The 27,611-nt window shown below is 46.3% G+C and overlaps 9 protein-coding genes across 9 annotated transcripts; 4 read left to right on the plus strand and 5 right to left on the minus strand.

The window, feature by feature from the left end:
- Positions 1-593: 593 nt before the first annotated feature.
- On the plus strand, positions 594-2,048 carry AWJ20_3844 (uncharacterized protein; the record flags this gene model as incomplete). Its single annotated transcript, XM_018880878.1, has 1 exon — positions 594-2,048. The coding sequence occupies one exon, from the start codon at positions 594-596 to the stop codon at positions 2,046-2,048; it is 1,455 nt and encodes a 484-aa protein (XP_018733525.1).
- Positions 2,049-3,037: 989 nt separating this feature from the next.
- On the minus strand, positions 3,038-5,296 carry CDC4 (SCF ubiquitin ligase complex subunit CDC4; the record flags this gene model as incomplete). The annotated part of the gene is made up of 1 exon (XM_018880879.1): positions 3,038-5,296. One exon carries the CDS (start codon positions 5,294-5,296, stop codon positions 3,038-3,040), a length of 2,259 nt encoding a protein of 752 aa, XP_018733526.1.
- A 3,268-nt stretch (positions 5,297-8,564) lies between these two features.
- AWJ20_3846 (uncharacterized protein) lies at positions 8,565-9,572 on the plus strand (the record flags this gene model as incomplete). The annotated part of the gene is made up of 1 exon (XM_018880880.1): positions 8,565-9,572. The coding sequence occupies one exon, from the start codon at positions 8,565-8,567 to the stop codon at positions 9,570-9,572; it is 1,008 nt and encodes a 335-aa protein (XP_018733527.1).
- Positions 9,573-13,214: 3,642 nt separating this feature from the next.
- On the plus strand, positions 13,215-14,015 carry BXI1 (Bxi1p; the record flags this gene model as incomplete). The annotated part of the gene is made up of 1 exon (XM_018880881.1): positions 13,215-14,015. One exon carries the CDS (start codon positions 13,215-13,217, stop codon positions 14,013-14,015), a length of 801 nt encoding a protein of 266 aa, XP_018733528.1.
- Positions 14,016-14,266: 251 nt separating this feature from the next.
- PHO11 (acid phosphatase PHO11) lies at positions 14,267-16,360 on the minus strand (the record flags this gene model as incomplete). The annotated part of the gene is made up of 1 exon (XM_018880882.1): positions 14,267-16,360. The coding sequence occupies one exon, from the start codon at positions 16,358-16,360 to the stop codon at positions 14,267-14,269; it is 2,094 nt and encodes a 697-aa protein (XP_018733529.1).
- A 663-nt stretch (positions 16,361-17,023) lies between these two features.
- AWJ20_3849 (uncharacterized protein) lies at positions 17,024-18,637 on the minus strand (the record flags this gene model as incomplete). Its single annotated transcript, XM_018880883.1, has 1 exon — positions 17,024-18,637. One exon carries the CDS (start codon positions 18,635-18,637, stop codon positions 17,024-17,026), a length of 1,614 nt encoding a protein of 537 aa, XP_018733530.1.
- A 361-nt stretch (positions 18,638-18,998) lies between these two features.
- Positions 18,999-21,014, minus strand: AWJ20_3850 (Peptide-N4-(N-acetyl-beta-glucosaminyl)asparagineamidase A; the record flags this gene model as incomplete). Its single annotated transcript, XM_018880885.1, has 1 exon — positions 18,999-21,014. The coding sequence occupies one exon, from the start codon at positions 21,012-21,014 to the stop codon at positions 18,999-19,001; it is 2,016 nt and encodes a 671-aa protein (XP_018733531.1).
- A 731-nt stretch (positions 21,015-21,745) lies between these two features.
- URA3 (orotidine-5'-phosphate decarboxylase) lies at positions 21,746-22,543 on the plus strand (the record flags this gene model as incomplete). Its single annotated transcript, XM_018880886.1, has 1 exon — positions 21,746-22,543. One exon carries the CDS (start codon positions 21,746-21,748, stop codon positions 22,541-22,543), a length of 798 nt encoding a protein of 265 aa, XP_018733532.1.
- A 1,699-nt stretch (positions 22,544-24,242) lies between these two features.
- DBP3 (RNA-dependent ATPase DBP3) lies at positions 24,243-25,862 on the minus strand (the record flags this gene model as incomplete). Its single annotated transcript, XM_018880887.1, has 1 exon — positions 24,243-25,862. The coding sequence occupies one exon, from the start codon at positions 25,860-25,862 to the stop codon at positions 24,243-24,245; it is 1,620 nt and encodes a 539-aa protein (XP_018733533.1).
- Between the last annotated feature and the right edge of the window lie 1,749 nt (positions 25,863-27,611).

A 27,611-nucleotide genomic window follows, 5' to 3' on the forward strand; every position in this document is an offset into this window, starting at 1 on the left:
TAGCGACCTGTGTTGTTTGGATACGGTCTAGGCCCCTTTACTCTTGGACTTTGCAAGTATTACACTATATCCAGATGCACTAAAATGGTCTAATGGCTCGGATCGGATGGGAATGGTAGAATAGCCTTTGAGATAGAATCTGATGAAGCTTGGCATGTCAGGTACAATGAGGGGTATGGTGGAGATGCTGATGACGGGAATTACTAGGACGTGACTGGGCACAACTGGGCTATCGTGAGAGGTGTAATAAGGGGTATTTCTGAAGATGGGTTGGAGCCTCAGGCACTAGTTTTCGTTGGCTCAAAACTCTATTGCAAATCCATCGACTGTAAATTGAAACATGTTTGGAGATCTCGGCTGTCCGCCCTGCGTGCGATGCCATGAGATGCTGCCACCCTCCCGTACCCGTGCCGCGGCCCTGTCTTATATGTACTTTCCTGTATTTATCGTTTTTATATAAAATCATGGGCTCGCTGCTAGATATGTCTCAGGTGTTTTTGACTTAGCAGCCATTGTAGAACCAAAATAAGAACAGAAAGATTGGAAACCCAGCAGTAGGCCCACTTTCTGAAAAAAAAAGCTTACTAACGACAATGAAGCTGACCGTTGGATTGGTTGCAACCCTTTGGGTGCAATTACAATTGACTCAAGGTCTTCAACCTGTGATTAGAGACTATTCTAATCCGTCTACTCCTGCATCTCAATTCCGATTGGCTTATAATGGTGCTGAGGGTGTCACCGTATCATGGAACTCTCCTTCTCAAATTAACTCTCCTCAAGTTTGGTATGGTGAAGACCCCAATAATCTTGTAGCCTCTTCCCCTGGTACTTCTACTACCTTCAGTACTGCTACCAGTTGGGATAACCATGTGACTATTGGCAACCTGAAGCCCAATACTAAATACTACTACCGTGTGACGGGTTTGGCTGATAACTTTGATGTTGTGGGTCAGAATTTTTATTTCACTACTGCCCGTACCACTGGTGACCGTACTCCTTACTCAATTGGATTTATTGCTGATTTGGGTATTGTTATTGGTAACCTTTTTGGCAAGCAGATTCCTGATACTTTTGATTCTATTTTGTCGGCCAGAGATTCTCTTGACTTTTTGTGGCATTCTGGTGACTTTGGCTATGCCGATGACTGGCTCTGGGAAGAGCTTACTGGTGCCTATCCCCTGAACTTAGATGGCGGTGTGGCTACTTACAACAACATTATGAACTCTTATTATGACCAGTTCGTCAATGTGACCAAAAACACTCCATACATGGTCGGCCCTGGTAACCACGAAGCCGACTGTATCGAACCTGATCTTGACTATATCACTAATAAGTTTGATCTCACCATCTGTCCTTCTGGCCAGAGAAACTTCACCTACCATCGCAACCATTTTGCCATGCCCACAGCTGAGCAGGCCCAGGACTACTTCCAGAATCTGTGGTACTCGTGGAACCACGGTATGACTCACTTTGTCCAAATTAATACCGAGACCGATCTTGCTGCCGGAACCACTGCTCCTGATGAGCCAGGTGGAGATGGTGGCCTTGATGCTGGTCCTTTCGGATTCCCCAACCAGCAATTGCAATGGCTCGAGGCCGACCTTGCTGCTGTTGACAGAACCAAGACTCCCTGGCTTGTAGTTGCTGGCCACCGTCCTTGGTACAGTGCCTCTACTGTTTGTACCGAATGTCAGGAAGCATTTGAGAATCTTGTCATCAAGTACAAAGTGGATCTCGTCATGGCTGGCCATGTACACTACTATGAGAGAGACGCGCCTGTTGCTAACGGAGTCGTCGATCCCAACGGACTCAACAACCCTTCCGCCCCCTGGTATATCACCAACGGAGCTGCTGGTAACTTCGAGGGCCACTCTTCCAACAGCGGCAAAAACCCCAGCTATACCTCTATCATCAACAACAGCGACTACGGCTGGTCGAAACTCACCTTCCACAACTCGACACATCTTACCCACGATTTCATCTCCTCGGAAACCGACCAGGTTCTCGACACTGCAACTCTTTATAAAGATCACGGGCTCGGCTGGTAGACAATAGATTATTTGATATTTACACACCCACCTGCCTCCGGCGGCTGGGGCGCTGCCCCAGACCCCGTTGTTCCCGCTTCGCGGGAATGGCTCGGGCCCCCCCAGGAAACGACTCGAGCGAAGCGAGACGAGCGATTGCGGTCCACCTCCAACACGCCGTTGTGAACCGTTTGTTCCGGGTAACCATTCAATTATGTGATTGAGAAATAGTTTTCTCTCTCATTTCTCAGAGGAATTTAGTGCTCTTCCAAGAAAATCGAGAGGTCGTCAAAAACAGTTTAATAACAAAAAATGAAATGGAAACTGAGAAATTCTAAAGCAGGAACAAGGAGCTCTATAGAGCGTTTAACAGGAGACAAACTTTTGAAATACTAATAATTAATGCGTGAACGGGGCTATCAAGTTTACCCAGTGCTTTGAAACCATTACATCACGAATATCAAGCACTGAGGTGTCTCTATATAATGTTTTCGTTTTGGAATATACTTATCCAGATTATATTAAGTGCTAGACTTTGTTTTCAGTATTTCCACCTGTTCCCCTGCTTCCAAGCTTTTAGTGTTACCCAGCATATGGGCCGGGTAATACCATACTTTTGAGAAGTAGTTGTCTTTTCTCCGATTTTAATAACGAAATGCAAAATAAACACCGGGTAACGATACACGCGGGTATACAGTAAACCGCTGGAACCGAATAACAAGCTCACACATTCATCCAGCAATATTTCTAGTTCGTGCTATTCGGTACCACACTCCAGACAATTATTTTGGAAACAAGCGGTTTAACATCAACTATCACGACCTGATTAGCCCCACTTAGCATGAAAACTCTCGGTGAAACGTACGCCTTCTCCCTCCTCCTGCCCGACTCGAGCGAAGCGAGAGGAGCAGTGGGGTCTGGGGCGAAGCCCCAGCCGCCGGAGGCAGGTCTCGAGGACAGCTGTGTCCAGTAACTCTTATTATAAATAATTAGTATAAATAATTACAGGCCTAAGCAGAGATGTCCATGGCATCGTCGTCTTGGCGGGGTTGGCCGGGAGTGGCAGCAGCAGTTGGGGCTGTGACAACCGTGCCGGACGGACGGTCAGTCATGGTGTGTTCAGGGGACTCGCGGCCGACAGGGACCATTGTGGGTGACATGCCGGGGTCGTCACTGGGTTTGGTAGAGTGGCCCCGTCTACGTCCGTACCCATCAGTTGACCTAAACTCAATGGTAGGAGGGGTAGCAGTGGAGTCTGCTCGGTCGACAGTCGGCGTGAAACTCATAAGCTCCATATGGATCATGTTCTGTCGCGAGGCCAGAATGGCGATTTTCTCGTCCTTGAAGGCAACTCTCCATACAGCGTCAAATGGACCAGAAAGACTACGAATGTGCTTACCAGTTGCCAGCTCCCAAACTTCGACTTTACCGTCACTACCGCCACTTACAATTCGCTCTTCATCAAACTGTAATGTAGTGACAGAGTTATCATGAGCAGTAAATCTCTGCAGACAAGTATAATTTTCCAGATCCCATACTCTGATAGCACCGTCGGAACCTCCACTGACGAGAATATTGCCCTTCATCTGAAGTTGTCCTACGAGTGAGGTATGACCCTGGAGAAACGCTAAACATAACCCGGTCTCTGGATCCCAAATACGGATTGAAGCATCTAATGAACCGGTAGCAATTCGCTTTCCATCAAAAGCCAGTGAGTAGATCTGTGAAATGTGGCCCACTAATGTGTGGAGCAGAGTACCGTCAGATATCCTCCACACTTTGGCAGTAAAGTCGTAACTTCCACTAACGCAAATATCACCATGGACCTCGACACATCGCACTGAAGCATCGTGACCCTCGAGAACTCGTTTGCAAATACCTTTTTTCACATCCCAGATACGAATAGTAGCGTCTCGAGAACCGGAGATAGCAGTATCCTCATCAACCATTTGTAAACATCTGACAGTTGATGAATGACCCTTGAGGATCTGTGAACAACCACCAGACCTCAGGTCCCATACTCGAACGTCTCGATCACAACCACCACTAACCAAGGTGTGACCCCTTAGAGCTAATGCCCATACACCCATTACATGACCAAACAAAGCTCTCAATAGCCTGCCATCTTCTCTAAATACAAAAATTTTTGAATTGTCCAAGGCAATGACAATATACTGGCCCTCCATCAACAGCGAAGTAACCACGCCGGGTATTGAAATGACGTATTTAGCAGCCAGTCTGCCTCCCGAAGCCCAGGCCGAGTTTAATAAATATTGTTGTTTGAAGTGTGATCTATAAGAAGTGGGAACAGGTCTTTTAGTGGCATTGGGATTATAGAAGGCCTCGGTCAGATCACTTTGTCCAGATACAGAGCCAGTTGGTGAAGAACCAGGTACCACAGTTCCAGGATGAATGCCAGAATTAACCCCTACAACACTGGGAACCCTGCCTCTAAGATTATCACCACTCATAGCTACATTAACAGCAGCAGACAATCGACGGAAATGATGAGTTTTACACAGTTCTTTCCAAGTCAAGTCATCGCTAATCATCAAATACCAGGTTTTAGATACTTGAGAAGCTCTGGCGAGACTCAGTGGATCGTCGACATATGACAAGACCTTGAGTGCTAGTTCACTAGGAAGCACCACCATAGGATCCCGTTTAAGCATTGGTGAGATATAATCCAGAGTTTCTGATAATACGGCTCGGCCACACATAGCCAAGAGCTCACCAAGAAACAGAGACCTACCTTCGTCATCCAATGAGCCAAACTGCGATCGTACCGATTCGACTAGAGACAGGGCTTTACTTGTTGAAGATTCTTTTTGGTAGTCATCATGAGCAGATGGGAAATCCTGGCCCACGACCGAGTCAAGTCTTCCACCACCAGTGCGACGACTCCTCAGTTGATGCAAATGATAATTATAATGCTGAGACTCGTCCAAGTTCCACTCCTGTTGTAATTGATGAAAGTTTCGGCTATTAGGAGAATGGCTCGAGGTATTTGGCGAGCTACTGTTGGAATATGAATAGTGATGGTGTGCAGTAGGCGAAGGGGCTGGAGTCAATGGTGATTTGAACTCCTCATTAAAATGGTCGATAATAGCACTTGATGATGATGAGGCAATTGACGAGTGTCCAGAGGGTTCATTAACTGAGCCAGAGCCAGCAGAGCCATTGGAACCTGACATGACAGCAGCAAATGATTGTTCGGCGACAGCCGGCCGAGAAATATGCCCCAGCGATAATGGGTCTTGTTCAGACATGATAAAGTTTGATGCGAGAGGATTCAATTGGCAGAACCAAGATACTTGCCGATGCTAGTGAATGGTACTCTGCTCGAAGATACTGATCTACTGCTCGAAGATACTGATCTAAAAAATCAACAATTCAGCACTACAATGAACAGATTGCTGAATAGGACGATTAGTACGTTACCAACACTGGACAATAGTCGGCTATGAGACGATTCTGACGAGTCTAGAACTGACCAGAGAACTAACCGATTTGACAACTGGAGTTAATTGGGCTGACAGCTGACCAAAGGACTGACTGAGTTCACAACAGAGCACTGACAGCACTTACGAAGTCACTGAAAACCCAGCAGAACCTAATCGAATAGTGGAAACGATAAATTAATTGAACCGAAAACCTAGCTCAAGGTAGGTAACAGCTAATCAAACGAGATGACTGTGTATACAATAGATCCGAGCCAACAAAAATTAATCCGGTTGGTTTCCTATTTGTAAAATTAACAATCCCGACGCTGCTACCACTTGTGTATGCACTGCTTAAATTAATAATAGACTTCCACACTTCTGACCGAATAATGATGACTATTGCTGGCAGTTGATGACTGTAGAAAAGCACCGCAGTCACTTTACAAGCGAAATAGTCCAGTCACCTGCTGAACAATACAGTTCTTTATTTGATGATTGTAAACTGACAGGATACTGACGCTAGGTCGTTTAATGAACGGCCAAACCTAAACAATAGAATACAATAATAAAAAAAATATGGTCTGCAGTAGGAGAAATTTTATACGAAATTAAAGTTAACAGTTATCTGCGGACATTATATGTATGTTTAAATGCGAGTCTGGTTGCGGTTGACCGCATCAGCCAGCTGGTAGGGCCTGCTATGTACGATTGTTACCAGATTCTGAGGGTCCGTGCTGAGCAGCAGGCCGCTGGGCCCACTTCTCGATCTCGACTAACAATAGCCAACCACCTTGGGATATGGCGTGCCTACTGAGACACCGGCACCTCCCAGACAGGAACAATCAGCCGTCTACCGATCGAACGACGGCGATCCCCGACTTCGGTGGTGTACCTCCGGCAGCTGGGGCTTTGCCCCAAAACCCCGTGGCTCCTTTCCCTTCGCTCGAGTCGTTGTGTCAGGCGGTGGTGGGTGGTAGATTCTCCTGCGAAGCAGGAGCCACGGGGTCTGGGGCGGAGCCCCAGCCGCCGGAGGCAGTTTCCGTCCGCCCCGTAGTCGGTGGGCAGAGGGCGGTGGTTTGGCTGGTCTCGGCCGGCTCGCTCCGAACAAAGAACGCTATCGTGCAGTAACAATATATTGCAAATCACATGATATGTGAAGCTAAAGTGAATTTCGCGTCAGGAGATCGATCACTGCTGCTGGAGCTGTCTGGGAGTCGTGGAGAATGTTAGACTTGTTTCTTTAATTGAGTGTCTTCTTCGTCAATTTTTCGAGTTTAGGGTCCCGTGGTACAGTGTTGGACTTATGTTATAATTGATACAGTAGAGTAGAGAATTATATTTCAGAAATATTCATCAGTTCAGATACAGTTTGACAGAAGGTTTGATATTCACCTTGGCAGCATGAAGATCGCTCTCAGTAGCCAGAACAGAATGGCCGATTTCAGTGGAACTGGACGCGTGAACTAGCTAAATGTACATGCATCGCCCTGCAAATCGAAAGGAAAGAAGAAAAAAGAATAGGATCATACCGATGGTGATCTGTTCGTGATTCATTGGGTATTCTGAATAGAACAGTGTTCAGCCATGGCTCGGGCAGCTGAATGTTATATGTTCCAGCTGGTAAGCCTCTGATTTTAGTTGTATATTTAGCGACTGGCAATAATCACGTTGTTGATTTATATTGTACTCGGAGTGCCAATTGTTCATGAGATTGGCTGTTGGTGATCCATGGGCATGGTATCAAGGCGTTAGACGCCAGAAGCAAAGTGTATGCTAAAATAAGAAGGGCACTTAGAAGGGCAGTCTGGATGGTAATTTCGAATCAATTTTTCACCTTTCTTGCGTCTGAAATTGTCTAAAGATATCAAGAACATGATGTCTACCCGCTGTTGGTTGAAGTGAAATGTGAGTCTTGAGATCAATTGCATGTAGTTGATTCAGCTCCACATACACCACATTGTCTGAAGTCACTGTGAATACTAATGTTACAAGTGCAGCTCTCTTCAGAATTTGATTGAGCTGTCAATTTGATAGACCTCCTTCCTGACTGGCCATCTGATAGAATAGCTGAAGTGTAGTAGGAACAAAAGTAAAAGCTCACGTTAGGGACTCCATCCACTAGTAGACTCATTGAGCTCTAAGCAGAATCCAATTTTTCAGCTCAACGAGTATCTGTGAATGATGGGTGAATGCTAATTCTTGGTCGGAGGATGAATCCTCCGGTAGACTGGCTTTTTATCAGTCGGTGCTTTTCATTTGTCAATTCGGTGGCTGTCGAAAGGGTCTGCCGACTGTTAAAAGAACAATTCGGCATATATGAACAGCTTACAGGATACAGCAGCTAATATAACACTCAACAGTGTAGAATCACTTCCAGTCCCCGCGAGAAAACTCCTGCGAAGCAGGAGCAACGGGGTCTGGGGCGGAGCCCCAGCCGCCGGAGGCAAATGCCCCCACCGCATCAGTTCTGGCAGAGCCAGGGATGGTGAAAGCGGACCGGAGATGAACATGCGTGGAGCAGGAATTATTTTATCCGACGCATGCAGCTTAACGGTAGTGAATACATACAGGAAGCAGCAGCAGCGCGACGATAATGGGGGGTGGAACCGCTAAACACTAACGGTAATGGGATGTGCGATTTGTCAGCCGAACAGGCTGCTGTCATTATTTGATGTTGACAATTGTGCATCAGAAAATGAGTGCAGTAGGAAATATAAACGGAGTCGGTTCCCGCTTCCTGTACTGGATCAAGGGATTCCACAGCCGTGCTTTCGCCAAATAGCGTCACTTCGTCCTGAAATTTTCGGCGATAGAGTTGCGTCTATTTTGAATGCCTATCAGCCAGTAATATAGAGGAGAGAATAATCAAATCAACTGTAATCTCGAACCAAAAATAAAATTCAAAAATCCAAAAATCCAAAAAAAATTGCATTTGCTTCTTTCGCTAATAGTCATTGAAATTTTGTTTCGCTAATATCATATCTAGGTAAACCTTCGACTGGGTAGTCTTGGGTTTTTATAGTTAACTACTTCTGTCAGTTCCCCGTTTACAGTACCCCGTTTGCCGCCCGTAACTCGTCGGTTTTCGTTCACTATGTCACTAATATTTTATACTGGTAATACGCTAGATCAGACGCTGCTCAACGATCAGAAGCTGTCGGGACGGATCATCAATAGCATACAAGCTTGGAGAAGCAACCGTAGCTATTCGGACCCGCTGAAGGGAAGTCGTAACTCAACTGCGAATGGCAACTCCTCTGGAACCGCTGCTACTATTCAAACGACAGCTGCTGTTACTTCATCGACTACCACAGCTTCCACTTCTACGACTACTACTGACAGCTCTACTACCATTACCAGCTCGACAACCAACTCCACTTCCACTAATACCACCGCCGTTATTGTCCCCCCAATCTCATTCCACAAACCCACTGCTGGCTGTCCTAATGCCGACCTCACAGCCAAGCTATTTCTTCCCGCCAATGCCACCCCTAATCAGGCCCATATTGCCATAAACGAGATGCTCGATATAATCGGCCCACTAATTCCAGCCGGTTCAGTCGACGGCGATGCTCTCATCAAAATTTTCATCATTTCTCTAGAAGGATTAAGTTTTTCTGCTGACTCTGACGAGGAGCAGAATGGCAACTCTGCCAGCTCCTCAGTATCGCCATCTGTAGAGAAGATTGCTGATATCTGGAAACAGGTTGTGTCTGCTGTGCAGACTCGCTATCCCAAACTTGTAGAGAAATATGGAATAGCCGAGCTATCTACTGAGAAGTTGACGAAGCTTCTCGCTCATTTAGAGGCCGAATCGGCTGTTTTACCATCTGTCGACCATATTAATGCTGCCGATTGTTGTGCACTCCCACCAGGTCTCATCTCGATTGCTAAACAGAGAGGAATTCGACTATTGGCCCATCATGACCCGGAGGAAATGCTTTCCCAGGACGCTTTGAATCGTGTTCTAGAAGCTTATAATCCTGAATTATCCTCTTCCTCCTATCGATGGAACTGGATTCTTAGACTCACATACATTGCTCACGACCGACAGGTTCTAGCTGGCAATGACTACCTTGTCTCAGTCTCGCCCTCGGAATAATCTCTAACACGTTTTTTATTTCCATTTTTTATGAAACTCGGGAATATACTGTCTCTGTGAGAGATTTCACTGGCTGCTTATTCGCTGCTCCCCCCGCCGTGTTCCTCTTAATACCGGATATTTATTCGCAGGTTCGAGTGGGACTCAATAATCACAATAGACCATCATGTTTCTGTCTCGCTGGCCCCTATTTGTGTTTTTGTATATAGCATAATTTCCTGTCCACCCGCAAGTCGGTCGAGCTTTAGTCGTACCAGTCTGAGCATGCTGCCCTTGGCTCGTGTCATTCGATAGTGCTAATCTGCAAACTCATTATACAATAGAACAACAATGCTCTTTGTTTTTGAGATGGGGTATGTGCCTCCGGCGGCTGGGGCTCTGCCCCAGACCCCGTTGCTCCTGCTTCGCAGGAGACTGCCGGGGCCGTGACGAAACGACGAAAGAGTAGCGAAACAAGGAAGCGAGTCTGAGACAGAGTCCTTATATCAGCGTCTGTACGGTACAATACAGATTTTTTTGGGCACTTAAAAAGGGGCTGAAGTCTAGAAACTGGACCCGACACTGGTAGCTGGAAATTTGTCCAGGCCCATATTTTCCAGTGTCCAGCTTATGGAGTAAACTTAGTGCAGATGCATGTAAAAGTTTATCATGTGAATGTGTAAATCAATTCTCTAGACTAATGTCTCAAAACTATCTCGTTGAACTTGTATGCCAGGCGAATGGCGTTCCTGGGCATGTTCAGGTGAGTGTAGCCTGCTCTAAATAATATTCTGTTGATAGCATTCAACGCATGAAAATACATGAGATCAGAAAAAATGTTATCTGTTCTTATAGTCAAAGATTAAAGAAATCATATTGTCGCCAGTTTAGGTCTGCCGGGTAACTGTTCTTTACACTTTGTTCCTTTTTAGCATTTCTCACTTTCCATCTAAATCTTTGCTAGAAATATCCCTGACAACTTCTCAAAATTTTATCAAATCAATGAACTCCCCTGAGGAAAGGAAAATTAAATAAAAACAATTTCCCAATCGTAAAATTTAGGGGTTATCCCGATCATAGAGTAGATTAGCAGCCAGCAAGAAAAATGATCGGGCACATATTAAGTTCTTCAGATGTTATACTAGCGAGTTTTGTTGCTAAAGGTTTGTTCAGGTCATCAGTATATGCTTTATGATTTCGGTCAATCGGGCTTAAAGTCATGATTCCACTATGAACTTTTTTTTTGACATGCCAATGCGAGAAAATATATATATAGGAGTGTTACCCGGAGTTGAATGCACCGTTTTATTTCAGAGACCATCGTCATTCTCCTACATCCATTCTCAACAACAATCAACAACCATACCACAATACTGCATCCAAACTGGAATAATAGTAGACACGATCAGTTGGAGATAGTAGTCTGAATATTTGTCCTGGATCCAAGTTGTCGGTAGAAATGCCAATAAGACGTGAACAGGAGGACGTCACTTTTCTCCTGCCAGCAGGAAATGTGGTCACCTGTTCCCCGGGTTTAGAAACCACAATTCCGCGAATGTTTGCCACAAAGCTGCTACTCTCTGATTTCTACTAATTTCTTTTTGGATGTGTTTATCAAAGCTATATAAAGTGCCATACTATCAATGCGACTCTTGTTTTCAGTATTACCCAGCTTTCAGCTACCGAGATATGTTCCGGGTAACTCCTCAATTTTACGATTTGGGAAAAATGTTATCTTTTACTTAAATTTTATTTATTAAAAATTTCTTTGCTCAGAGGAATTCAGCGATTTGTTAAGAAATATCGAGAGTCTGATACCAAAGGAAATACCCGATCGAATTCGACCATCTGGAGATATTAGTCGGGTAAGCCCATATCGAGTCATCTACATCCATGCCAGATCCACTGCACGATCAGATCTTAGTCGGGCAAGCCCACGTCGAGTCAACTACATCCATGCCAGATCCTCTGCACGATCGGATATTAGTCGGGTAAGTCCATGTCGAGTCATCTACATCCATGCCAGATTCTCTGCACGATCAGCTGGGAATAGTAGTCTGGATATTCGTCCTGGATCCATACTGTCCTGGAAATGCCAATATTAAGGCGTGAAATGGGGGACGTCACGTCCTTCCTGCCAGCAGGAACTCGGTGGTCACCGATTCCCTGGGTTTAGAAACCACGATTCCGCGGATGTTTGCCGCAGAGCTATTATTTCTGATTTTTACTAATTCCCTTTTGGATGTGCTTATCAAAGCTCTATTAAGTGCCATACTAAAAATGCGACTTCTGTTTCAGTATGAACTGCTAATATTAAGGCGTGAACTGGGGTCTTCTCTCGTGTTCCCCGGTGCCTAGAAACCACGATTCCGCGAATGTTGGCACCTTAGCCGTCACCTGTTACCATCTGGTTTCTACTACTTCCGTTTTGGATGTGTTTATCCAAGCTATACTAAGTGTATACTACCAATGCAACTTTTTAAAAGACTGACGTGTATTTGAAGAGCATTGTCTAAATGCTTGGAGGAAAATACCATTGGAGCCTAGACCCAAACGCTAATATTAAATCCACGAACGCTCGTGCTCTTAATGAATTACCTGGATAGGGCCGCGATATTGATAGCAAATTCATCCCAACACCAGTAACTAATAGTTTGCCCTTAGCAAACCCCATTTGCACAGACCTTCTCGACTTAAATGACTCATTTTAATCTATAATTTGATTAATCATCGAAGATCGTTAGTTTATTTATGTACTTTCCGTACTATAGCCGTTTTTAAATTTTCAACCTATAAAACAAGCAGGGCAAAAGTACATGCCAATGGCTACTCCAGTAGAGATAAAAGGAATCAAGTTAGTCAGTCGCTGTTTGTTTTGAATAAACTATACTAAATGAAGATAACCATTGCAATTATGCCGAGATAGGGTAAGTAGGGTAACAGTAATATGCTCGCAACTCAGAAGGCCGGCTTGTAAAAGGAGAAGCCCATAGTCAAAGAAAGGACAGGTGAATGGCAGAGAGGAGAACCATCCATAGAAAAAAGAAGTTTTGTTATTACAGGAAACGTTATCGATTCTTGTTTTGTGGCCTACAAATAGAAAAAAGGCGTCACGAGACATCCTACAACATGCCAGGAAAAATAATAGCCAGTCGCAAACACCGCAACGCCGGGACATAAGAAATAACATCAAAAAACCTACTTATTCTAAACTAAGTGGCTGGAACAGCTATAAAAAGGGTAACTCCTGAAATATTTCAACAGACCTGGAGGGCACCTGCGTCCGGCGGCTGGGGCTCCGCCCCAGACCCTGGTTGCTCCTCTCGCTTCGCTCGAGTCGTTCCGTCGGGACGGCCACGTCAACTCCTGCGAAGCAGGAGCAACCAGGGTCTGGGGCGGAGCCCCAGCCGCCGGAGGCACACCCCATCCCTTTGGAAGCTGGTAGAATGAAGATCGGCATGATAGACCACGCAGGGTTAAATTGGTATGCACGTTAGCGGCAGGGGCGTGCGCCACCTCAGCCGCATTGTGAACGTGACCGTCGTATAAATCGGCAGCATCGTCTGGGGTGTGTTGAGAGTACAACTTAGCAAGAAACCTTCTGGAGTGGTAATTCGGTGTTAAAACTTGATTGTTGCGCTTGTAAAGAGATTGTTTCAAAGAATGTCGACGCCATCAGCCCCACCTCCACAATACACAGCACCCGGAAACGGGGCGCAAAGCTCAGAGCCGTTGCTCGTGCCGGGAGAAGCGCCACCCAGACGTCAGGAGGACGACAACATCCCAGACGACTTTAAATACTCGACTTCAGTGGCCGAATGTACTCTTCCTATCCGTCATGCGTTCCTGAGAAAAGTTTATACAATTCTGTTCGGCCAACTGGTTGTAACAGCGGCAGTTGGTGCCGTCATTTCGCAGAACTCCAGTGTATCTCACTGGGTTCTGACCCATATCTGGACCTTTTACGTTGCTATTTTCGGAGCCATGGGTCTTATGATTGGAGCCTATGTCAAACAGAGATCATATCCCACGAACATGCTCTTTTTAGGGGGATTCACTTTGTTAGAGAGTTACTGTGTTGGCATCATCTCCTCTTTGTACGACACTAAGATTGTCATTCAAGCAGTAGTATTGACATTGGTCATTTTTGGCGGGTTGTCATTGTTTGCACTTCAAACTAAATACGATTTCAGCGGCTGGCAATCGTACCTCGGAGCTGCTTTGTGGGGATTGATCGGGTTCGGACTCATCTCCATCTTTATGCCATACTCGAGCGGAGTCGAGCTCGCATACAGCGTTGTCGGAGCACTGGTGTTTGCTGGATACATCGTTGTCGACACCCAGCTCATCATGCGACGCTACCATCCCGAAGACGAGGTGGCAGCTGCCATTGCTCTCTACCTCGACATCATCAACCTCTTCCTCAACATCCTCCGAATCCTCAACGAAATGAACAGAGACTAGCCTATTAATTTAACCGAGATCTATTGAATTTGGCGGCGAGGGCGTGCCTCCGGCGGCTGGGGCTCTGCCCCAGACCCCGTAGCTCCTCTCGCTGCGCTCGAGTCGTTTACGAGGGGCTCCCTGAGCTGCTGGGACCGTGGCGGAAGCTCGCGAGCACAACGGGTCTGGGCAGAGCCCAGCCGCCGGAGGCATGCTCTCTCCCGGGGTACTAAACCGTGTATATTGTGAGTTAAATAGAGTTAGAGGGGGTGTTACTTCCCGTAACAGGCCTTGACGAAGTCTATGGAGGAAATCTGGCGTTGCAGTGAGGACGCGAACTTGTCGAGGGGACAGAACCCGTCTTCGGATTGGGGACAGTCGTGGAGACTGCCGAGTGGTAGAACGCGTGAGTTGAGTGACACTCGGACGTAGTAGTTCAAATCAGGTGGACTGTCTGACGAGGTCGAGTCGTCGCATTCGAGAATGTCAAAAATGAGTCGTGCTCCAAATGGAACTAATCGCGAAGCCACAAACTGACGGGGTGCTAATAGTTTGTCGGTAGGAAGTTCTTTGTTGATGAAGTCGAAACCAATAGCAGTCAAAACCGAGATGATGATACTGTCATGAGTCATGTCGAGGTAAAACGGCTGCCCCAGAGGGAAGGTGGCAGGGTCGTTGTCAAGAGTCAGATTCACTCCTTTATTGAGTTCGGCAATTACCGATTTGTTTTGTAGTCGAGCTAGCAGCTCCACGAGATACCCGGCTCCCATAGAAGCACCCACAGGTGACCCGAACGAACTGTCGTAGTAGAAACTGAGGTCGCCAGCGTACTCGAACCCTCGCCATTCGCTCTCAGTGAAAAGCTCACAGAAACGTGAACTGCCATAAGCAGCAGTTTCAAAGGCACAGAAGTTCTGTAAATCATACACCTCACCAGCTGTCATGTTTCCATAGTCAGGAAACACTTTATTTAGTCTCACAGCAGCTGGTGCTAAATAGTTATCAATCCAGGCATACTTCTTTTCTTTACCAATATTATCCGAATTGTCGTTGGGACAAGCATAATACGAAGCCAGCGTATTATTATTGCCGTGGTTTTCTGCCTGGAGAACTAATTTATAGATGCCAGCGTCTGAAACGTAGTTCACAGGCGAGTCGGGCTTCACAGGCGAGTTCCATCCTGTACCGTCACCATTGTTATTTTTGGATCCGTCGTGGCTATTCTCCACAACGTTATAAATTTGCCCTCCATACACGCCAAAGAATCCGGCAGCCCATGCTCTGGCCGAAGTCTCAATTCGAGACTGGGTTGTAGCACGAAGAACAGGAACTGGTCGTGAAGTGCCGTTTTCATAGACATTCAACTTGGGTGAATAAAACAGTTCATTGTTACCATTGCTAGTGGCATTATACAGAGCGACTCCATGAGATCCCCAGTAATCCGAACCCGACTTGAACTCGGTACCTACACCCCTAGCAGTCAGTAAATCGGCCCCAAGAGTATAATTCCATTTGGAAATCCACTCAAACTGTTTACTTGGAGGAGGCGGCATTTTCATGAGTTTTTCAGCAGTCGCACTGAGACGAGCTGTCATACCGTCAGTAGGATATCTCTCAGCATGACGATGTAGAACATGCGATTGACGCAACGAGCATCTAGCAGACCTTTCAAAAGCCTTGGTAGAATCAATACCAGTATAACTGACACCGGTATCGAAATATGGCGAAGCAGAGCCCCAATTCTGCTTCATATTGAATCCCGAAGGATAAGTCAGGCCAGTTGGTGCTACTACAGGAGAAGCATTCCGCGGAGGGTTGGACGCGGAGCTCGACACTGCAAAAAACAGGATAAAGAGCACCAGAGCTGGCAAAACAAGCATGATAATCAACTTGGTGGTGAGTTTCGAGCTCTTCCTACTACTGAGACGATTGTTACCTCGTCTATGGGAAGTAGGAGATGGGGGAATGGGGTTTACGGATGATGAGTAGTCGAAATGCCGTGATATATTTCCTTTAGAGTTGGTGGTGGTCTTGGATCTACCTTTAATACCCTTGTAAGCTTCATCGTACTGTACATAAGTCTCATCGAGATCAAAATTCACTTTTGGTTTTCTGCCCTTGGTGATACTGGCCCCACTGGATCCTGTGGTGTCCAAAGAGCTGGCATTATTTCTGCTTCCCACTTTAGCAATGCCATTGTCGCCAGTCTCTATGGAACTCTCTTCATCATAGGGCGACCCGGTAGAACTCGGATCAAGTTCGAACTCATGGTCGAGTTCATGATCGAGGTCCAGACCGTCATCCAGCGACGACCGCGCCAAAAATGCCGACTGCTCCTCGTTTTCTATACTCTGATGGTCCGTCATTTATGGTTCTGTGTCAGATCTGTGCTGTCAGTCCCTAACGACAGACAATGCAAAATGCCAAAATTTACCGGAACCAGTCGCTCGGTCTGTGTGTCTGTCTATCTTTAAAATAATACCACGTTATCAGCAGCACCCGAGAATCCAAACCAATCCAATACAAACTAAAAATAACCTGTCAAACAACCAACTGATCAGTGACTTCAACTTCTCAATATCACCTCTATCTCGCAGCACGTTTTGTACGACTCTAACCAAGATGGCTAATCGCTCGCCCACTCTGTCACTAAACCCTTACGGTACCAACTGTGCAGCTGTCCGATAAGAGATCGATGTAAGGGTTTCAGTGGGGGGCTGCCCCCAAAACTCAGGGGGTCAGACCCTGCCTCCGGCGGCTGGGGCTCCGCCCCAGACCCTGGTTGCTCCTCTCGCTGCGCTCGAGTCGGGCTTGGGGGTGTTAGGAGTACACAGGGGGACCGTCGCTGACCGACTCGAGCGAAGCGAGAGGAGCAGCCAGGGTCTGGGGCGGAGCCCCAGCCGCCGGAGGCACACCCCGACCCCCAAATTTGGGGGCCGACACGAGTGGAGCGAGAAGAGCCGCGGGGTTTGGGGCGGAGCCCCAGCCGCCGGAGGCAGGCTCGTGAGGGGATAGAGAGAAGAAGTGGATTATGTTTTGTGGATGCCGAGCTCGGAGAGCATTTCTTTTTGGCAGAAGGCGTTGCAGTCGGCGAGGATGCGGGCCTGTTTGGCGACATCGGCGAGTTTGCTGATGACCACTTTGTTGCCTTTCGTGAAGCCGTAGATGGTGTAGTGGAGGCCGAGGTCATCACAGAACTTTATGACTTTGGGTTGGGCTGCTCGCAGGTTGTGACGGGGCATGCGTGGGAACAGGTGGTGGATGGCCTGGAATTGTAGACCGCCATGGATATAATCGAGCCAGGGAGGACAGTCGACGTCCATGGTAGTCCGGATCTGTCGCTGTGCAAACGATTCGTCGATTCCAAGGTCGGATGTTGACATGCCAAAATGCGACAGAGTGATTTGTACATGCAATGGCATCGTCACAATATGAGATACCATCACATAAAGCCATCGTTCGGATGCCGAGTGCAGTGAACAGGTCACTACACGGTAAAAGAACCAGTAGAAGAAAAAGGCCATTCCCACCAGCTCAAAATATCGCAGCCAAGCTCCTTTACCCTTTCTAGGACCCAATCCTAGAATGAGATACTCCCAGGAAAGTCGGTACAGATTGAATCGTCCGAAACACAGAATCGGATAGTACATGTAATTCTGTACTTTTAACAGGGTCTTGGCAAAGATATCGTAGTCAAGAACCCGGTCATAGTATGTAGATTTGATGTTTCCAAAGAATTTGCTCGACACAGCAAAAAAAGGCAAATGCTGAATATCAGGATCATGGACTGGATCATTGGTCACAAAATGATGGACATTGTGATTGCGTTTCCACCAGCCAATAGAAAGTCCGCCAATATAATCAGCAATAATGACACCAACAATATTATCGATCTGATAATCATGAGTGATTCCCAGATGGCCAGCATCATGGGCAATAAAAGTGAGCTGATGCCATGCTAAACCAAGACATATCGCCGACAGGGTCAGCCATATCGTGCCATATGACTGGTATCTCCAAGTGAAAAACACTCTTGCCAGGATGAAAAGTGTCGATATTCTCGACGCTTCTCGTACATATCCCCAGTAGTTACACTGGAAAAAGCCCTCTTCCCGTAGTTCTTTATGTAAATCACGGAATTTGCTAATGATATTAGTCTGAGTGTCGAGATCCACTGGCGGGTATTTCTCCCGATCACTTTCTACAAGTTTTCTATCGAAATTTTCTATGATTTCATGAGTTCGCTGTTCTTGTTTGGTCCAACGAGTGGACTTTTTCATGTCTGTTTTTTCCCATCGAGGAATTCGCTGATCCGGGTCGGAAAGCGAGACACCTTCATCCGAATCCAGCTCGGCCCGGGTTCTAAACGTACCACCCTGAATTGGTGGCAGAAAGTTTCGCCATGGAAGTTGCACTCTTCCTATCTGGAAAGCAGGCAGACTTTTCAAAGTTTTATCCGAATGATAAACATCGATCTCGTCTGAAGCGTCCCGACCGACCATATGGAGCACGGCCTTATCACCTCCCGGATGTTTTGTGATCCAATTGTTCAACTTGAGGGCTCTGTCGTGATATATCACGACCAGATTACCCTCTGCTATAAGGACCTCGACGTCCTCTCGTGAAAGCAGGTCGTCCTTCATGGCGAATCTAACGAGTGAATGTGAGGAAACTAAAAACCGGGAAGGGCGCAGCAGGCCATGCCAGGTGCGACATTGCATATTTATATATAACAGTACATACAGAAACCATCGCGAAGACCACCTAACCCACGACATTTCACAAGTGGTGTGACTGGGTTCACGGGTCCGGAAAGTGCCTCCGGCGGCTGGGGCGCTGCCCCAGACCCCGTTGTGCTCTGCTTCGCGGAGCGGCAGGGACCGTGGACGCCCCGACTCGAGCGTAGCGAGAGGAGCCGGGGGGTCTGGGGCGCAGCCCCAGCCGCCGGAGGCAGTCTCCCCCAGTAAATAGAAAAAAACAGAAAAAATCAGATTTAAGACAGTTTTACTCGTTGGAGGCAAAGAAGCTGAGGTCGAGCCCGTCGAGCTGGATGAGCGATTCGATGGGTGAGACGGAGTCAACGCTGTAGAGACCCGGTTTAGAGCAGTCGACGTGGTCGAAGAGGACCGAGCCGTTGGCTGCTCGCACGTGGCGGTGGTATTTCTCATCGGTGATGTAGGATTGGCGGGTGTAGTTAGTTTCGAGGTCGCCGTGGCCGCTGACTTGGCGAGGTCCGGTGAATGCAAAGGCAGAGGTGCCGTTCTGGCCAGCGCTAGTCAGGCCGAGGGCGTCGTTGGTGGAGACTCCTCGAACATACGAGATCTTGAACGAGTCTTCAAAAGAGTCGTATTTCAAGTTCAGTACGAGTCCGTGGCTTTCTTTGAATTGAGCATTAACAGCCTCGAAATCGTCATCAACAACCAGTTTGTTGGCGGTGGATGACGAGAACACGATCTCGTGCTTATCTCCGCCGTTTGAAACGCTTTGAACATTACTCAGAGCAAGTTTTTGTTGCCAGCCAACAGTCAGGTCTTCTTTCTCACCGTCAGTTCCAATATATTCGAGACGAGCACTGGTGGAAATAGAGTCGGAAAATGCGATAATTTGCGACACTCGGCTGTCGTATCGAGGTGACACGATTCTTGTTAGGGAATCCTTGTTCTTAGGAATGTCACTAACACCCGATCCTTGAACTCCTGGTACTTGCCAAACTAACACATTAGCACTGACAATCCAGTCTTCGCTGATAAGGGTCTTCGCCGACTCACTTTTGTCGCCATTAACAACTCGGAGTGAGATGGCAGAACCGGATTCGCTCCATAGATATGGAAGGAACGGTGTGATATCGATTTGGTAGGATGGAACATCGTAGGTGTTGGTACCAACAATCTTAGACCATAGAGGAGGCGAGTAACCACCAGTGTAAATAACAGGGAATGGAATGGCTACACCGGCCAAAACTCCGTTAATATGAACCTCGACAAGACGGGTAGGACCGTGTTTTCCAAACTCATTAGCTCCGTTGGGGAACCAGTCGGAGTAGGGATCCAAGAGATGACTGTACCAAAACTCCTCGTCAGCATTGCCAGATGCAAACACATCAACAACCACACGAGCAGCATCTTTAGGAAGAGCAGGTAATTTTGTCGAGATTTTTTGAGATGGAGCTGACCATGAAAGACCGGTGGGAGGTGCTATGGCAATGACTTGGTCGGGTGATGTCACGTCTTTCTTGAGAAGTTCAGCAACAGAAGTCGACCTTGTTTCGGGGACATTAAAATATTGAGCACTGAGAGAAACGGTGATAGGACCCGTGTATACCTCGTCAACAATGTTATTCAACGCAAAGGTAAAATCAATATCCGACGTCTTGAATAGAGATGCGTATTTTGACACATCCTTGACATAGCTAAAACTGATGTTACGATGACCAGGTTCAGCAGTCGATGTTCTCCAGATCTCGCTTCCTCCTAGGTATACCTGAGCCAATCTATCAAACTGACGACCATAAGTTGTAGCGTTTAGTGTAAGACGGACATGAGTGAACTCCTGGTCAGGGGCTGTATATGAAACAACAAATGGCTTGCCATACGAATTGTCGAATACATAATTGTCAATTAAAGTTTTGTTCAGCACCAGTTCACCAATATCTTCTGGTGGTGCATACACTTGAAATACATCTTCGACTTTTTGTGACCCATGAGCAGGCTTGCCAATATCAGAGTTGTCGTCAAAAGACAATAGCAATTGTTTGCTCCACAAATTGGAGATTCCTCCATGGTGACTACCTCCATGGTGAATACCGCCATGTCTGCCTCTGCCGGGCAATGGTCGGTAGATGCCATCGTGCCATCTGTAATCATGGAACATACCAACTGTAATAATGACCACGCCAACTGCAATAGCAGCTGCTAGAGCGAGATTTCTCTTCCTTGTATTTATTCTATTACGATCATTGTCATCTGAAAGGGCTATATAGCCAGTTGCTGTGTTTCCCGTGAACCAGGCTGAGATACTCATTGGAAACTTGAAACGATCAATCACACAGTGTCAAGTTCTAACAAGTACTAACAAGTACTAAATAATCGATATGACTATCGAGTTATACCAGTTTCTCAAAATTTGCTAATCGAGAATTCTGGATCACCGTTATATATATGTACCTTCACCAGTCTCTTTACCAGGCTTATATTAACGGGCAATTTGCCGTAGAGGCTCGCTGTATATGCACCATTTTAGACCATTTTAATGCCGTTTGTCGCTATTTCATGGACCTTATTTCTCCTGCAGGCTATCAGATGCATCTTCAGCCCACAATCTTGCCAATATTTCGGGTTCCTATACAATTATGCATGCATTTCAACGTCCACAGGTCCCCGTCTAGTCGGATATCAGTCCATCAACTCTGACTCACCTCTCACCTCTTGCCACCACCGATCTCTCGCCTCTCCAGTGGCAATTGACCCCTTGAGTTTATCGTCTGGTACATGGCGATAATGCACAGATCGACCGCATTTGCCAACTTCACAGAATGCCGTACATACGGCTGACTAGATCTTCCAGCCGTTCCAAATTTTTTTCAGGATCAGGCCCTGAAGGGTGTATCTGTATGCATCGAAGTAAGTCTGACAGTGATCTTTAGAGTTGGCTCTGAAGTATCTGTATTAATATCATATCGGTGCTTTCGCTTCCTGGAAACAATTGAAAATTTTCTGTGATTATCTGTCTAGTCAATTGATACAAATACTGAAATGTCGAATACCACTTTATCATACGAGGCCCGAGCTGCCAAGCACCCAAGTGCCGTTGCTAGCAAGCTTCTTAAACTCATGGCTGAAAAGAAAACCAATCTGTGTGCTTCTTTGGATGTGCGAACTACCAAGGAATTCCTTGATCTGTTAGAAAAAGTCGGTCCTTATATCGCAGTAGTCAAGTCGCATATTGATATTATCGACGATTTCACATATGAGGGAACTATTGTCCCTCTGCTTGCATTGGCTAAGAAACACAACTTCCTCATCTTCGAAGATCGCAAATTCGCTGATATCGGCTCGACTGTCAAGGCCCAATACAGCGGAGGCGTATACAAGATTGCCAAATGGTCTGATATCACCAATGCCCACTCTGTTCCAGGAGCCGGAATCGTCAACGGTCTTGAAGAAGCTGCCAAGGAGACCACCTCTGAGGAGCGTGGTCTGCTGATGCTGGCCGAACTGTCTACCAAGGGTTCTTTAGCCACGGGCGAATATACTGCCAAGACTGTTGAAATTGCCAGACAAAACAGCCAGTTTGTTTTCGGTTTCATTGCTCAAAGCCGCATGCCTGAACAAGGTGACGAGGATTGGTTGATTCTGACTCCCGGTGTCGGTTTAGATGATAAAGGTGATGGTCTGGGCCAGCAGTACCGTACTGTCGACCAGGTCGTGTCCACCGGTACCGATGTCATCATCGTCGGAAGAGGTCTCTTTGGTAAAGGCCGCGACCCTGTCGCCGAGTCCAAGAGATACCGTGACGCCGGCTGGGCTGCTTACGAAAAGCGTCTCGCCTAATGTATATATAATCCAGCACGTATCCATAAACCATTAAACCCAATCCTGACCCATCACTATATTTTATTTATTATTAATGTCATGTATATACGTCCTCTTTCGTGTATCCTCTGCCTCCGGCGGCTGGGGCTGCGCCCCAGACCCCCTGGCTCCTCTCGCTCCGCTCGAGTCGGGCGTCTACGGTCCCACAGTGCGTTGAATGGCCACTCAATAACCAATTGCTTTTCTTTCTTAATCAGTCGAACTCATCCTCTTGCCGGTTTGTAGTTGTTTTTCCTCGCCCTTTTATGCAGGGAAGTGCAGAACGACTATCCATATGACTGGCATTGAATAATGGACTGGAGATAATGGACTCAGTATGAAATAAATGAAACTGGCTAGATAAGTTGGATTCGGCATTCCTCTCCAATACCTGGTTTTTTATCTACCAGCCTTATGTTTCATATAAATAATAGATAATAGTCCGGATATTCATCCTGGAAAGCTACTTGTTGCGAGCATTGAGACATATCACCCTGTTTTAGAAAACTACCATTCGGCAAATGGTCATGGCTAACCCAGTTGAATTTCGTCCGTTTTCATTATTTTTTTCTTGGACAAACTCCACCAAGCTCGTATGACTTTTGAATCCTCTGGATTCCAGACATTAAAGGTTACCCGGTATTTTCGATCAACTATGACCCCCACCTGCTGTTAAAAACGCTAGCCTTCAGTGTCTCCGTTGTAGTCCCCGGAAAAAATTCTAGTTAAATGCGTTACTGACTCTACGTGGACCAGCGTATCTTGGAAAGATTATTCCATGAACTGAAGGTTGTAGTAGAGGTTGATTTTCTATCGTCTGGATATCTTAAAAGCTCATTCTGGTCACGTACATGAATCCAACCCATAATACCGGGCGGAAATAGTTGTGAGCGCGATTATAGTGCTATTAGGTTCCATATTAATCCTGTACAATTTATTTCATGTGCCATAGGTTATACGATATGACAGAAATGCTAATATTAAAATGTAATCTGGGAGCCTATCACTTGTTACCCGGTGTTTAGCTCGAAAACCACCAATGTTTGCAGGTGATCTGTGGTCATTTTATTTTCATTTTCTCCACCACATTGAACCTGTGATTAAAGTTGGTGTTAGAACTATACCCCAAAAAAACTTATTTTCTTAGTATTCCGATATATAATTTTTAATCCTCGAACGTATCGCGTTAGCCGGACTATGGAATTGGTGGTCATCGGCCGAAGCTGGAGATCTTGTACTCGCTTCTAAGATGTCGGGATTCTAAACACAGGGTAACTATGCAGACGTCCTCGTTAAGTGAAAAATTAATAAGTGCTGACACCTACACTGTCGTTATTTTCTTTCTGGTATACAGGAGTTCTTTGGCTTTATTTCGTGGCTTTCTCTGACTTTAATGCTCAAAACTGGGATGGGAACGAAGGCAAATTAGGATAAATATAGAATCAACAGGCCGTAACAACTTCTCTGTGCCGAAAACTTTAAAAGCGACAAAACTTAGTGTGAACAGCCCATAGAAGCTCCAGAACTGTATTACCATAGAGTAATTTTCAATGGCGCCGGTCCAAATTCTTGATCTCCTGCGAAGCAGGCTCAAGGGGTCTGGGGTGCAGCCCCAACCGCCGGAGGCACGAGGGCATTGTCTATAAATCAACCTGTTCTATAATATATAATACACCGTCTAATCGAATTTGACCTTGGTGGCCTTCTTGGTCGAGTCGACGTCCTTAAAAAATGCGCCGTATGCAGAATGTTCCTTTTTCTTGGTGTGACTGCCGAACTTGAGCAGCTCGTCTGGTACGGGCTGGTTGGCTCCACGGAGGACGTTGATTAATGCTCCAGACAGGTGCTTTTCTTGCTCGGTAAAAAGGGTGATGGCGAGTCCAGTTTGTCCTGCTCGGCCAGTTCTACCGATACGGTGGACGTAGTCCTCGGCAGTAAGAGGGAACGTCAGGTTAATGACGACCTTGACAGCGGGAATATCCAGACCACGAGCAGCAACATCAGTTGCTAGCAGAATCTTAGAACGACCAGTCTTGAAATCTTCCAGAGCTTTGGTACGTTGAGCTTGGCCCAAATCTCCGTGAATAGCAGCCAACGCGAATCCTCTGTTCTGTAATAGTCTCTCAACACGGGTGGCTTCTTTCTTGTACAATGCAAACACAAGGATCTTGTCATCTTTCTTAGCACCAGACTGGTGCTCTTTCAGCAGTTGAAGCAATCTTTGCTCTTTACGGAAGGGGTCAATGACTTCGACCAACTGGGTGATTCGTTTGTTGGCAGCCAACTCGTCACGCTCGCCAATATATACTTTAACAGCGTTGTTCATGAAAGTGGACGCCAACTTACGCACCTCAGGAGGCCATGTCGCAGTAAACATGATAGTCTGTCTGCCATCAGAGTTGGTATTCGAAACAATCGACTTGATGTCCTCTTCAAATCCCTTTTCAAGCATTCTGTCGGCCTCATCCAACACTAAGTACTCGACTTTACTAAGGTCAGCAGAACCTTCTTCAATAAGATCCTTAAGACGACCAGGAGTGGCAATAACAATGCTGGCTTTCTTCAAACCCTGTCTTTGCTCTTCTTTTGGTACACCACCGTAAACACATACAGCGCTGATATCAGTAACATTTGTCAGAGTTACTAAACTGTCGTAGATTTGCATAGCCAGTTCACGAGTAGGAGACACCACCAAAGCACGAACGCCCTTTTTCTTCTCCTGAATAATGTGATTGACAACTGGAACAGAAAAGGCAAATGTCTTACCAGAACCGGTCTCAGCAACGCCGACTACATCGCGACCAGCTAACAAAAATGGCCATGAAGCAGCCTGAATAGGACTGGGCTTAGGGAACTTCTTCAGAATTGAAATGATCTTGCTCTCTACAGGCAAGCTGTCAAACGAAAGACAGGGCTGGATATTCGAGTTGGAGTCGTCTTCAATCTTGACACTGTTATCAGCCAAGAACTTAGTGACCTCAGCCGATGAAGGTGCAGCAGCAGCAGCAGCGGCAGCTGGCACTGCGGTCTGTTCCGAAGACACAGTGTCATCTGATTTAGACTCTTTCTTCTCTTCCTTGTCTTTCTTCTCCTTCTTCTCCTTCTTCTCTTTCTTGTCCTTCTTATCCTTCTTCTCCTTCTTCTCCTTCTTATCCTTCTTCTCTTTCTTCTCCTTCTTGTTCTTCTCCTCCTTGTGGTCCTTCTTGTCGCTCTTGACCTTTAACTTTTTGGTAGACTCGTTCTTCTCGGCCTCCTCAAGACTTCGCTTGGAAGACTTAATCTCCTTCTCAGTCGACATTTTTGCTGAATATTATCTCTGTCAAACAAAAATTAAACACTGATGTCGAGACCCAAGATCTCACCTGCTTCTTATTTTTTTTTTTTTTTGTACAGGATCACCAAATTTCACGCCCGTTCCGGCCCGCATTATCGGCCGCTCCTAACCCTTATCGGACCCTGTGGAATCAGACTGCCTCCGGCGGCTGGGGCTCCGCCCCAGACCCCGCTGCTCCTCTCGCTACGCTCGAGTCGTTGCCCCCACGGTCCCAGCGGTCTCCTGCGAAGCAGGAGCTACGGGGTCTGGGGCAGAGCCCCAGCTGCCGGAGGCAGTCTATTCGGCCGAGAGTCTTGGAGTTGCCTGTAAGAGAGCATTAATCTGCAGAATTGTCTGCTGGTAATAATATATAATAAATATTTATCTGCAAGAGGGGAGTGGATATCAGCCATGTTGTTTTCGTGCTGTTTTCTATCCAATTGAGCTAGTTTGTGGGTGCTTTGACATGTCTCGATTCGAAGAACGACCGCCGTGGAGACCAGGGATTTGGACAAGCAGCCTGGTTTTCTTCCGAGAGTGTCGTTTCAGGTACAAATAGCGACTCTGGCTCAGATCCGGGTTGTTTTGAGCCCTTCAGAATAGCTCATATCTCTAAAACCACATTTGAAGTGTGTGGCTTGGGTAGGATCATTGGAGAATGGTCACAGAGTTCGCAGTAGAAAGAACAGATTCCTCGGAACTTGCCACACTGTAACACGCCTGACAGTGCTGAATTCGAACCACTCGCACCTCCTGGTTATTATATTGCCTCAGTTAGCTCGCAGCTTCTTTTCGCCGAGACAGACTGAGGCGATAGAAGTGGCCTGCCCCCACCTCAGCCACCGATCGGTCGTTATCGCGCCCCCATTCCAAGGCTTTCTTCCCAACCCTGATTGGACCGCGGAGCTTAGCCACAGGGCTGGCTGCATTTGTTGCCACTATCGCTATCAAAGTCCCAAGTAAAAAAAAAAAAAAGTTAAAATAAAAAAAAAAAATAGCCTGCATACTAACGGCTTGCCGGGAGAGCAAAGGCTAAATTGGCGTTGAAATTTATAAGCCTGCAGATAACCAGATAACTTGCAGGGAAAATACCACGTCAGGTCATTTTGAATTGAGCTGGTATATTTAGTCAGGTGTATCCTTATAGGCATTTTTGCAGCTGCTTTATACTCAGGCTTGACCAAGTTTCACATCAAGGGTTTGTTTAGGTAGAAAGCTTCTTAGGTTTCGCTGTCGTATGACCCTAAGTAAAGTTTAACTTTGCCTCGTTTTTTAGCGTCGCTCGTTGTTCAACGCGGATTTATTAAATCAAAGGCAAATAATCCTACACAAGGGGTTCGTCGTTGGAATTGAATTAAATATCACAACCTGTTTTTTTCAGTTCTGTGAAACATCAATTCCAATATTTTGTCGTTTTTATTTTAATTTTTTTTCGTTTTTGTTGGTGCCAGGATTTTATTTTTCTGGCTTCGACATCTCGGATCGGGTGGTATTAGCCGTTTTTGGTCAATTGTTACGTTGAATATTCGCAGATATTTCGAATTTGTTGAACAGGCCACTTTATTGTGACTTGACTTTGCGTTCGATATATTGGACTTAAAACTGGTTTTATTCTATTTTTGAATTAGATAGTGTGTCCTCGAAAGGTTATTGTACAGGATACAGCGGTACAGGGGTACATCAGCTATCGCCTTATATTATTCACTTAAGATCAATATTCGTAGTGGTCGTACT

Source organism: Sugiyamaella lignohabitans, chromosome C (assembly GCF_001640025.1).
Source record: "Sugiyamaella lignohabitans strain CBS 10342 chromosome C, complete sequence".
Lineage (NCBI taxonomy): Eukaryota > Fungi > Ascomycota > Dipodascomycetes > Dipodascales > Trichomonascaceae > Sugiyamaella > Sugiyamaella lignohabitans.